Here is a 12547-nt window from a genome sequence, read left to right on the forward strand (position 1 = left end):
GCTCTGCAGAGGAACAACGGTAGGATCTATGGACCAGGGAGTAGGTGCTCATCACCTTAACTCACACTCCATTGGCTGGGCCTCGGTCACACATTCACATCCAAATGCAAGAGAGTCTGGGGCCAATGGATGGCTGATTCCAGAAAGGGAAGGAGACAGCCATTAGGGTTAGCTCGAAGCCTCCATTGGAGCAGGTTCTTAGGGGATAGCTTTTCATTCTGATGTGTCAGACATAGAGATTGGAAAGCAGAATAAAGGATTCCCATGGCCTTTTACTTAGATGGAACTACTGCTCACATTTTGCTTCTCTCTCTCTCTCTCTCTCTCTCTCTCTCTAACAGACACACATACAGTACATATGTATATGTAGTATACATATGTGCATAGTCATGTTTGCATGTATCCCTGAACTATTTTAAAGTAAGTTCAAAACACTGTGTCCTTTATCACTAAACATTTTGGTGTGTACTTTCCTACACAGCATGCACCCTGGCTCCCTGTGCCTCACTTTCCTCATCTGTCACATGGCAGGTGGCAGTGACCCCTTTCAGAACCGGCTGATGACTGCCGGGAGTGAGCGCCGAGGCCCTGGGGGGACGGTGTTCTTTGTACCTATTGGGACCATTGTGCCCCTTTCAGGTGTCTGTGATGGAGATGCAGCCAACGACCTCACCCTGAAGGATGGCTCTGTGGTGGGTGAGGCAGAGGACCCTGCTCCCTTTCTGGACAGCTGGCAAGTGCCCAGCTCCTTGACCTCAGAGGGTCAGACCCGCTTCCGCCCGGACAGTTGCGCCACAGCCGACTGTTCGCCTTGCCTCCGCATGGTGTCCAACCGCACTTTCAGTGACTGCCACCACTTTGTAGGTGCCCGTGGAGTGCAGCATGGGGTGGCTTGCCGGGCTGGGGAGGGTGGGTAGCAGCCACCTGCAGAGACACCGTGCTCTTCCGGGTGGGGCGAGGCACAACGGGGTCCTGGAATGTGGGGCGCCAAGATGGGCAGCACTGCCTAATACATTTGTCCAGGTCTCCCCAGAGTCGTTCTGTGAGCTGTGGATCCGGGACACCAAGTATGTGCAGCAGCCCTGTGTGGCACTTACTGTATACGTGGCTATGTGCCACAAGTTCCGTGTGTGCATTGAGTGGCGGGGCTCCGACTACTGCCGTGAGTGGGGGTCTGGGCACCTTCTTCTGTGGTTCTCTTGTTCCCATTCCCAGAGCCACTTGAGGTCAAGGCTCTCCCAAGCTTGGTCATCTCTTCATTCATTAGTTATATTCATGAGCTTCTAAGTAGTTTACATTTGTATTTAAATCTTATGTTACACACAGCATATTTGATATTAGCTCACGAGCAAATTCTTCTGCTATCTTTGTGTTAATGAACAACAAGCCATAATTTTATTTTAATTTGTTGTTTTTAATTTGAATCATTTCTCTATACAGTGGGGGACAGTAATATTTGATCCTCACCTCCATGCTGTTAGAGGTGGGTCAGACAGGGGTAGAACATTTTAAATTCCAGAAATGCTGGGGACAGCTCCTGGGAAGGCCATATTTATACATGACAGATGAAAAGGAAAAGACTTAAAACATATAGAGTAGGGGTTTTCAAACTGTGGATCCTGACACAGAGGATATGAAGCCAATTTGAAGAGAGCAACACCAGCATTGAAAAAATGCAACAAAATATAAAATACAGTATGTATCATGTGTAGTAAAAATTTTTTTCTCTCAAGTTAGCAGCGATTTCCAACTCAGCTGGTCACACGGGGACTTGGAAAAGCACTGGGTCCCATCAGAGGTCCATTTGGTGTGGGATGGGACTCTTCCCAGCAGGCTTGTGTGTATGGGCCGTAACCCCAGATCCACTGTCTCCAGTCAGGACCGCTGGAACACACCGATGTAAAGCCAGGGGTTGGCAAACTTTTTCAAGGGGCCGGATAGTGAATAGTGTGTCTTTGTGAGCCACGTGGTCTCTGTCTGGAGGACTGTGTTCTACCCTTGCAGTGTGGAGACAAATAAAGACCAGATATAAAGGAATGGGGCGTGATGGTTGGCACCTGTAGTCCTAGTACTTGGAAGGCTGAGCCAGGATTGATTTTGCCTCAGTAATGAGACCCTGACTCAGCAGCAGCAGCAACAACAGAACAAAAACAAACCCAAGGCCACACCAACAACATTTACACAAATGAATGGGCACGTCTGTGTTCTAATAAAACTTTATTTGTAAAGAAGACAATTAGCAGCATTTGGGCTAGGGAGCGGTCCTTTGATGACTCCAGATCTAGAGGAAGGAGGTCCAGCGTTAAGCCCCAGACTTAGGCGCTGCTGAGGCAAGGTGGATACTCTGTGCTCCTCCTCCTCAGCCCTCCCCACTCTTGCTGCCCTCAGCAGGGACCCGTGCTGGGAACTAGAGTAGGCCTGATGCCCATTTCACCTCTACAGCCTTCCTGTGCTCCAGTGACTCTACCTACCAGGCGTGTGTAGCGGCGTGTGAACCCCCTGAAACTTGCCAGGATGGGTTACTGGGCCCACTGGACCCCGAGCAGTGCCAAGTGCTGGGTGAGGGCTGTGTGTGCTCAGAGGGTACCATCCTGCACCGGCGCCACTCTGCACTCTGCATCCCTGAGGACAAGTGTGGTAGGTCCCTGCCCTCCCCAGACGGGTCCCCCAAGCCCGGTCTCACACTAGGGCCTCCTTTGCTGCGGGCAGACCGTGGCAGAGGCCACTTTGCATCCTTCCAGGTCTGCCTTGGGGCGGTTCATGTTTAAGTGAGAGGGGTCCTCGCATTGACACAGTCTGGTCCTTAGTTCCCTGCGCCCCCCGCCCCCCCCCCCGCATTCCCCCCCCGCAGCCTGCACCGACAGCACAGGGGTGCCGCGTGCCCTGGGGGAGACCTGGAACAGTTCCCTCAGTGGCTGCTGCCAGCAGCAGTGCCAGGCTTTAGACACCATCGTACCCGTGGACCTGGACTGCCCTGGTCCCCGGCCTGAGAGCTGCCCGCGCTTTGGAGAAGTGATCCTGTTACAGCCCACAGAGGACCCCTGCTGCCTGGGGAGTGTATGCGGTGAGCCTGCCTCTCGACTGTAAGCTAGCAACAGGTTCCAGTGTGCCTGTTGTATCTGGAAAATTGCCATGACGGGCTGGAAAATTAAAGCATCTTTTGGGATGTTCATGGGTGGGTGGAGGGTAAGAACCAGGCTTTGCGGGGGCAAGGATAGACGCTGGAGTTGGTATGGAGTGGACGGAGGTCTGGGACCGGCATCCTCTAACGCTCTTCCCCCTGTAGACTCACTCCATAAATCACTATCCCAGGCTGCGCCATGGCTGGTTCTTCTGTAATGTGAGGCTGCTGGGCTGCTCTTGGCACCCATCTTGGTGTGCGGATGCTAACACAGGCCCACAGGACACCTGGAGGAGTGTCCATTGCTCTGCAGTGTCCAAGACTCTGCAGCCATCTAGGAGTGGGGGTGGGGCAGAGCGTGTAAGGAGCCCATGTGTCCAGGTAGCCAGTGGGACTGGCAGGCGGGCAGTGAGGACGCCGACCTCCAGGTGACAGGTTGTGTGGTCCGCTGCCTAGTGTGTAACCAGACTCTGTGTGAGGGCCTCGCTCCCACCTGCCGCCCTGGCCACAGTCTCATCACCCACTTCCAGGAGGACTCCTGCTGTCCCAGCTACAGCTGCGGTAAGAGGTGGGGACAGGAGAGTGGGTGGGCCTGAGAAGCCGACCGGGGCTGTGCTCCGGGTTCTGGGTCCTGCATGGAGCTTGCCTTTTCTCTCCTTTCCCCAGAGTGTGACCCTGGTCTATGTGAGGCTGAGCAGGTCCCCACCTGTCGCCAGGACCAGGTCCTAATCGCCGGCCGCCTAGGGGACTCCTGCTGTACCTCCTACTTCTGCGGTGGGTGGCTGAGAAAGGCTGGGGTGTTTGTATGAGAGGGGTAGGGGGAGAAGGATGAAGCCGCTACCCGGATAACAATGTGGGACAAAGAAAAATGGGTCCTGTGCTATCGCCAGCTCACTGAGCACAAGAAATCAGTGTGTTTTCAGTGCCAGACTGTGGGTCGACATAGAAGAACACATAGGTTCTGATGCCAAGATACCTGGGACCCCAAAATGCTGCTTTGGCCTGGTTAGGTGCCCTGCCCCCTCACTGTGAGAGGAACTTCTATGACCATGGTGACCCTTCCATCCCCACAGGCTGTGGCGAGTGTCCAGATCCTATTCCCGAGTGTCAGGAAGGAGAGGCACTCACTGTGCACAAGAATACCACGGAGCTCTGCTGCCCTCTGTATCAGTGTGGTGAGTCCCACGTGTGAAAAGGGTGTCTAGGTACACTGTAGGGGTATAAACGGGAGCTGGGAGGTGCCCCCCTGACCAGCGCTGGGTCCTGCCTGAGCATTTGTAAAGTCTGAGACTAATTTGTCACCTGTCTCTCCCCGTCGCATGCATCCCAGTGTGCGAGAGCTTCCGCTGCCCACAGGTACAGTGTGGCATGGGCACTTCCCTGGTGGAGGTGTGGAGCCCAGACCGCTGCTGCCCCTACAAGTCCTGTGGTACGTTTCAGTCAGGTATGGGTGGGGGAAAGAGCCCCCACCACCATCAGCTGTGCTGAGATCGGCCCCCGCCCCCAGGCCATGTGCAAACCTCACTCTGAGCATGCAGCAACCCAATAGCCTCCTCCCCAAGATCACGAATGGTTTCTCAAAGTGTGGTTCTTGCCATTGCCTGATTGCACATATAGTCCGTGTACTCGGGTCTTCTCGGAAGGTCAACAGCAACATCAGCGATCAATAGTGAGTGGGGTTGAGCTTTACACAAAGCTTTGAAAGCTACTTTAACAAGCTGGGAGACCGTTCTGCTGCTGACTTTGAGATGCCTTTTCCAGGCCTCGCTAGAACATGTGCTACGTGAGGGCGGAATCATACTCGGCTTTAATCCTCACGCTGTCTTCAGAGCACAGAACAAGCCAGCCGTCTAGGGAGCATTTAGATCCCCTTGTTGTATGAGCCGGTGACCCAGAAGGGACTTTGTCAGCTTCTCTGGCTTGTGGCCCTTGGTTCTCAAAACTAAAGCTGATGTGCCCCTTACATGAGTTCCCGGTGCCTCCAGGCCACTGTGCACAGGTAGACCTGCCCAGTCAGGGCTGTGCTGGCAGAGCTGAGCTGCTGGGACTTACTGTGGGAAAGGCAAGTGTTTACTCCTAGAGAGGCCCTGCGGATAGGGGAGAGAGAAAGGCAAATCTACAGGTGTTCTGTCGGCCTGCTTCACTTCCCGCTACACCCAGTCAGGAGCGTGATGGTCAGGACTGCCCACCTACCTAAGCAGGAGAGCTCCACCCCCTGCGTGTGGGGATGAGAGGAGGCTGGTACTTCTCTGCCTACCTCCTTAGAGTTGTGCCTCAGGAGGAACTGGTCTGCAGCGCAGTGTCTGAACATCCCTGGTGAGGTAGGTTCTGGCCTCTTCTGTTTTTCAGAGTGTGACTGTGACACAATCCCTGTGCCCAGATGCCATCTGGTATGAGACCCCGTCTCCCCTCACCCTTCCTTGTCTACTCTTTCTTCCTCTCCTCTCTTGTCTTTCCCCTCTCCCGGAGACGCTTCCTTTAGCCTAGTGGCGAGAGCCCTGGATTTCAAGTCAGCACAAATGCCCCAAGCTCTGCCCCTCACTCTGGGCACTGGGTCCTCTCTTTGGAGAGTCAGCTTGGCCGTGCGGCAGAACTGTGCTGAGGAGTAAGCACGCTGGTCCTGCAGGTGCTGGTGATGATGGTGGAGCTGTTAGGGAGGACGGTGAGGATGGTGACGATGATGGCGATGATGCAGGCGATGAGGATGGTGGATTTTGTGGAATGATGATGATGATGATGAAGGTGGTTATGATGGTAGTGTAGATGGTGATCGTGATGATAATCACAGCACCAGCTGCTGAGACCTTACCATAGGCCTGAACTTCCCCAGGTCTTTCTAATAAAGTATCTTATTAATTGTTAGGACAACTTCAAGAGATTGAGTCTGTGATGATCTCAATTATTTAAACAAGGAAGCTGAGATTAAGATCATGAAGCTGGTAAATCACAGAGCCAGGATTAGACTCTCGTGGACCTTTAACCTTTAGGCTGCCTGGCTATTACAGTGTGTGTGTAAAGTGATGGCAGGCTGTTTCTGGATTATGCTCCTCGTGTTGTCCCAGCACACATTCGCTTTCTTGTTCCCCTTCCCATCCCGTCTTCTTCCCGGAAACTGGTAAAGAAGCTAGGATACGGGTAAGGTATAAGCCAGGTGGGGCTCTGAGGGCTTGATGCTGGACAGTGGGGAGAGTCACTGAGCTTCCGGGTGCTGAGGGACCCCAAGTTCACCATCTTCTTTTGCCCAGTGCACACAGGCCCAGTAGCTGGCTGTTTCTGAGGGTGGGGTTGGGCTGTCCACTCCAAATGCTGACTGACTTCCCCTGTCACCCGCAGTGGGAAAAGTCCCAGCTGGATGAGGGGTTCATGCACAGTGTGGAGAACGTGTGTGGCTGTGCCAAGTACGAGTGTGGTGAGTGGGGAAGGGCAGATACCCGGGGCGGGGGCGCCAGGGTGGTGAACCTCAGGTGGGTCAGCTGGGAGGGGCCAGCGTGGGTGACTGGGCTCTCCAGGACAGTTTCTCCTCCTTCACCTATCCAGTGAAAGCCCCTGTGTGTCTGAGCCGTGAGTTGGGGGTGATGCAACCAGGCCAGACCGTGGTAGAGCTTTCGGCGGATGGCGTGTGCCATACATCCCGATGCACAGATGTGCTGGACCCTCTCACCAGCTTCTACCAGATCAACACCACTTCTGTCCTTTGTGACATGCACTGTGAGGCGGTAGGGGCCGCGTGGGGTGTGTGCAGTCTGGAGGGCTGGGCTGGCAGATCCTCAGCGGGTTGCTTCCTGCTCCAGAAATCAAGTCTAGAGAGCAGGCATCAGAGTGGCCTTCAGAGACCCCTGTGGAGAGGAGCCGGGCTTGGGGGCATGGGCAGCAACAGCAAAGGGACTAAGTTAAAGCCTGGGAAGGCAGAGAGGCCTGGCTTCTACCAAAGTCTAAACAATACTGCCTGGGTAAAAGGGGTTAGAATTATGCCCATCTTTCAATGGAGAAAAGTGAGCGGGAGGGAGGTCGAGTGGTTTATCAAAAACACAGCAGGACTGAGATTCAAACTGAGGTCTGTCTGGAACCCAAGCTGCTGCTGTTGATGACTTGCAAGGCTGCCTCTGCAATGGTAGGGTTCCCTCTTCCCTGGGGCTGCCTCTGCAGGGGTGGGGGTTCCTCTTCCCCGGGGCTGTTTCTGCAATGGTGGGGTTCCCTCTTCCCCGGGGCTGCCTCTGCAGTGGTGGGGTTCCCTCTTCCCTGGGGCTGGGTCTAGGTGCTGGTGGTAACGGGGCTTCAGGTTAACAGGAAAGACCTGCTCACAGGTGGAGGGAGGCTGTGGGTCTCCTTTCTGAGCTCCAGCCTTGGGCTCTGCCAGAGACAAGCAGGTACCAGACACCCGGGGGATGGATGTAGGCATGAGGCTGAAACTGTCTTCTCTCCCGGGCCTTCAGAACCAGGAGTATGACCATCCACGGGACCTGGCCGCCTGCTGCGGCTCCTGCAGGAATGTGTCCTGCCTCTTCACCTTCCCCAATGGCACCACTTCCCTGTTCTTGGTAAATAGCCCCTAAACCCCCCTGAGAATGGGTCCTGGAAAGTGCCACTGCAGGGTCCTCTCGGGGCCCACACTAGGGCGTGGTATACCTGAGCTTGTGTACCTGGGCTGTGCGTGTCCTCAGGCTGCACTGTCCGCTTGGTCAGAAGTCCTCACTGCCCGTCCATGTGCTCTCTAGCCTGGTGCATCCTGGATTGCAGACTGTGCCCGCCATCACTGCGGCAGCACTCCCCTGGGTGCTGTACTCGTTCGCTCGCCCATCAGCTGCCCTCCGCTCAATGAAACTGAGTGTGCCAAGGTCAGTGTTTCCTCCTCCCCCTGCAGCTGGCTTCACTGTGTCAAGGCACCATGTTTTACTGGTGGGGGGATCTGGGTCAGAATCCTGTGTCCTGGGGCCTGTGATGGCACTACATACCAAATCCACATCTCTCCAGGCACATTTTTCTCAATCACACCTCATATCTATAAAAATCATATGGCTACACATCAAGGCATGCAATCACATTATCAAGTGTTCCAGGACTCATCCCAGGTTGTCGATCACTCATACTCCATAGGGACATCAGTACATTCAGTATGCCAGTGCACACACCATACACTGACATACTTGCAGATAGGCACACTCTTGCACATATGTGTTCCAGGCTTCTACATACATGCATAGTTTAGTCCTGTGGTAGGATGGCATGCTTCCAGCCTGATGTGGAGGGCTATCAGTGTGGACACAACTCAAAGAAGAGGATCCCTGGAGGACTAGGGGGTTACAGTTGAACTAATAAGGTTCCCAAGATTAATAATAAGACATTTAACAACTTCTGCCTCTTTAGGTAGCAGGCACCCAGGGCTGTGGCCCAGTGGGTACAGTGCTTGCTTAGCGTGCAGGAAGCCCTGGGTTCAGTCTCTCATGGAGCTCCATGGGAGGAAGACTACCTTAGCCTCTTTATGTATTATTTAGTTGGTTTTTGAGGCAGGATTTCATTTTGTGTTCCTGCTAGCCTGGAACTGACTCTATAGTTCAGGCCGTCTAGAATTTGTAGCTATCCTCCTGGGATTACAGACCAGCTCTGTTTTTGCCTGTCATTGGGAACCTGGCTCCTGGCCTGGAACATGGCTTTCCCACCCACTCCTCCTCTTCTCCCTCTAGGTCGGCGGCTCTGTGGTACCATCCTTGGAAGGATGCTGTAGGACGTGTGAGTGAGCATGGAGACCCGGGGTGCAGTGTGCGGGGGTGTGTGTGGGGGGGTGGGAGACAAAGATGCTCAAGAGGCTGTGTTACCAGCCTGGTATTTATGATGGCAGCTCTAGGTGAGTAGACGAAGGCATGACCCACCCGCTGAAGGTCGTGGCACTGGTACAAATAATCAGGTGGCCAGAGGTCACATGTTCATGAGTTCTGTCCCAGTATAAGGCCTCTGCTTCTTTCTGGAGATAAAAGACCACAGCCAGTCCAGTCAGGAAGTCATTCACTCCCCAGTCAGTCATCCTGGCTCCTTCTGTCCCTGGTGAAGACTGCCCCCCTCATTGATTCTCCTCTGTGGCCGTGAGCCCTGGTCTTGGAGATGCCTCCTGAGGGAGACTTAGGCTTCCAGACCCTGGCTGTCAGAGGAGAACCTGTGTCTCACACTTTGCTTCTGGTGCCCTGGATACTTGGTTGAAACCAGTGTCTCAACCACAGATACTTGTTTTTTTGTTTTTGTTTTTGTTTTTTTACTCTTTGCTATTTGGGGGCCTGCCACCCAGCTCCCAAATAAATACACAGAGACTTATTCTTACCTATAAATGCCCAGCTTTAGCTTGGCTTATTTCTAGCTAGCTTTTCTTAACCTAAATTATCTCATCTACCTTTTGCCTCTAGGATTTTACCTTTCTCTATTTCTGTATACTGTTTCTTTCCTTCTTATTCCGTGTGGGGCTGTGGGGCTGGCCCTGGTATCCTCCTCTCCCCTTCCCTCGATCCTTGATCCCTCTTCCCAGACTTCTCCTCTTATGTATCCTCTCTGCCTGCCAGCCCTGCCTATCCTTTCTCCTGCCTTGCTATTGACCTTTCAGCTCTTTATTAGACCAATCAGGTGTTTTAGACAGGCAAAGTAACACAGCTTTATAGAGTTAAACAAATGCAACATTAAAGAGTGCAACACATCTTTGCATAATTAAACAAATGTTCCACAACATAAATGAATGTAACACATCTTTAACTAATATTCTACAACAAATGCTTGAATGGACCAATCAGCCTTGTGACCTTTGTTCACATGTCTGCCCTTCTAGGATGCTCAGACCCTGTGTCTAAAGGACCATAGGTTTTCAGCCCCTTTATGTCCACATTACTTACTACAGGGAAGCTCTGCTCCAGACCTTGACTGGCTGATCTATGGCCCATAACCTCATGCTCCCTGAATGTTCTGTGCTCCCCCATGTGGCCTGAGGCCTATGCCTCTCTCCTCAGTTTCCTAGGAAGCTTGCTTCCCATGGTCCCCATTAGACCTACCACTCTTCCCTGGGTTAGTGTCCACTGCCTCTCAGTTACTTCTCTCAGAAGTACACAGGACAGGAGGCAGGCAGACACATGGCTATTTCCAAGTATCCCTTCTAGGTGACCCCAAGCTCTGGAGATGATGGAAAGAGAGATTCCTTGCCTCTGGTGAAGGCCATTTAGTCCCCATGCATGTTGGGTACTGAGCCATATCCTCAGAATTTCAGCAGCTCCCACTTGTATCTGGTATCCTTCCATGTCCCAGGCCACCAATGCTTTCTCCTACTGGTCACCCAGCCTTCCTCATTCCGGTGCCACAGGGCTGTGGCCAGGGCAGCCAGCCCTCCATTCTCCTGCCTCTCGGTGCTGAGTCTCAGAAGTTAAGAGAAGGGATTCTACAGAGTTGGTTTCTCATGGGTTCGGTGGGCTTGCAGGACAAGTCCACACCTCTAGCGGGCATCTAATGTGTGCCATTGTGTGCCAGCCACTGGCCCAGGAGCTGTGGGCATGGCAAGAAGAAGGCCTTTGTGGATGTCACTTTCAGGAGGGGGGGTGGAAGAACGGGTGTACTAGATTACAGGGTGGAGGCTTTGAGTTCTGCAGGGTCCGAGCCATAAAGAATCTGGGGGGAGGGGAATCATCAAAACAGAATCCACAACCACACATCTGGACTGAGGTGTGAAAGAGAATCTTTGCATTGAGAACAGAACTTGCACTGGGGTTAGGAAGGCCATGTAGATGAGGGACCCAAAGCTTACAAGCTTAGGTCTCCATAGCAAAATTACAGATTGTGTAAATTTGGCCAGACAGATTGTGCTTGGGACAGAGTAGGCCAAGGTGGGGCCAAGGAGTGCTGAGGAAAGGAATTGCAGTTTCCAGAAGAGGGGATTTAGGGAGGTCTCACTGGGGCTTGTACAAGGTATTAGAGAAAACTGCTTAAGAAGGTGGGGTGAACCCGGGCGGTGGTGGCGCACGCCTTTAATCCCAGCACTCGGGAGGCAGAGCCAAGAGGATCTCTGTGAGTTCAAGGCCAGCCTGGGCTACCAAGTGAGTTCCAGGAAAAGGCGCAAAGCTACACAGAGAAACCCTGTCTCGAAAAACCAAAAAAAAGAAAAAGAAGGTGGGGTGAGAGAGGGTCTCATGAGTGGCTGTCTGTCTTGGAGAGCTGTGGTCAGAGCAGAAGAAACTCTATACTGCCAGTTTCCATGCCTGACCCCTGCTTGAGAGCTGTGGAACCCCCATGGGACTTGCTATGTAGAGCATCCTGGTTGGTTCTGAGGTTTCCATTCATGGCAGAACCTTACTGCTAGATGTCCTCTCAGAGTAGAAACACTGAAGCTCAGAGAGGGCACGGAGATGTATATCCAGGGTCTCCAACAGGGGTGACAATAAGTGTTGGGGCTTGGGCATGGGGACAGCCTGCCCTTGTCTCAGATCTTCTTATAGTACAGAGCCCTGAGGTTCTATCCAGCTGTCCCATGTGTCCTCCTCTGTCTCAGTTGCTCAGGCTGCTGCCCTCTGGTGCCACCTCTTTCTGGGGCATTGGGTTAAAAAGGTTTCCCCTTGTTGGAAAGGGACATTAATCTGTGGGCACCAGCCTGGAAGAGGAACACTCTTGCATGACATTAACAGTCTGGGGCACAACTGTTTTGCCCACCCTGCCCCTACCAGGTAAGGAAGATGGGCGCTCCTGCAAGAAGGTGACCATCCGTATGACCATCCGCAAGAACGATTGCAGGAGTAACACCCCTGTGCGTAAAGGGATGGGCATCGCAGGGGGCGGAGGGGATGGAGAGGCAGACCTTCCACAGGCTACCTTGCTGACACGCTCATCCCCAGGTGAACCTGGTGTCTTGCGATGGGAGGTGCCCTTCTGCCAGCATCTACAATCACAACATCAACACCTATGCCCGCTTCTGCAAGTGCTGCCGTGAGGTGGGACTGCAGCGTCGCTCTGTGCAGCTCTTCTGTGCCGCCAATGCCACCTGGGTGCCCTACACAGTACAGGAGCCGACCGACTGTGCCTGCCAGTGGTCCTGAGGCTTGGGTGCCAGGGCTGTCTGGGTCACCCCTACCACCCCCATGTTCTCCTTTCAGCTGTCCTAGGTGATTAGGGGAGAGAGGTTAAAGGTGGGAGAGAGCTTGCTCGTGCTGTGTGTGTGGAACGGTGAACAGCACCCACAAGGAACCAGAATAGGCCCCCTTATCCATCCTGGCTCCCCCTCTGGGTCCCTCCACATGCGTGTGAGAAAGTGCCGTTTCTCAGGGCTTCTGGAACTCAACACTACATGGCTTGAGGTCAGGAAGGAGCTGCAGACCCAGTAGCTGAAGGCCCGTACATTTGTGACTCTGGCCTTGGCTTCTTGGTAGAGGGACTGAGACGTTCCTGATACACTGAAATCAAAGCAGAACCCAG

At 53.4% G+C, this 12547-nt stretch overlaps 1 protein-coding gene across 1 annotated transcript in view; it reads left to right on the forward strand.

The window, feature by feature from the left end:
* Otog (otogelin) overlaps positions 1-12171 on the forward strand; it is a 67274-nt gene extending 55103 nt beyond the window's left edge. Inside the window, exons 41-56 of the mRNA XM_059253371.1 lie at positions 640-860; positions 1024-1162; positions 2443-2637; positions 2852-3064; positions 3578-3682; positions 3788-3895; positions 4195-4296; positions 4452-4550; positions 5471-5511; positions 6455-6530; positions 6659-6837; positions 7555-7659; positions 7837-7956; positions 8803-8848; positions 11803-11882; positions 11971-12171. Of these exons, the coding sequence (XP_059109354.1) occupies positions 640-860; positions 1024-1162; positions 2443-2637; positions 2852-3064; positions 3578-3682; positions 3788-3895; positions 4195-4296; positions 4452-4550; positions 5471-5511; positions 6455-6530; positions 6659-6837; positions 7555-7659; positions 7837-7956; positions 8803-8848; positions 11803-11882; positions 11971-12171 (2030 nt within the window). The remainder of the gene's footprint in view (positions 1-639; positions 861-1023; positions 1163-2442; positions 2638-2851; positions 3065-3577; positions 3683-3787; positions 3896-4194; positions 4297-4451; positions 4551-5470; positions 5512-6454; positions 6531-6658; positions 6838-7554; positions 7660-7836; positions 7957-8802; positions 8849-11802; positions 11883-11970) is intronic.
* The last annotated feature ends 376 nt before the right edge of the window (positions 12172-12547 follow it).

The sequence above is a fragment of the Peromyscus eremicus genome, chromosome 1, assembly GCF_949786415.1.
Source record: "Peromyscus eremicus chromosome 1, PerEre_H2_v1, whole genome shotgun sequence".
Classification (NCBI taxonomy): Eukaryota; Metazoa; Chordata; class Mammalia; order Rodentia; family Cricetidae; genus Peromyscus; species Peromyscus eremicus.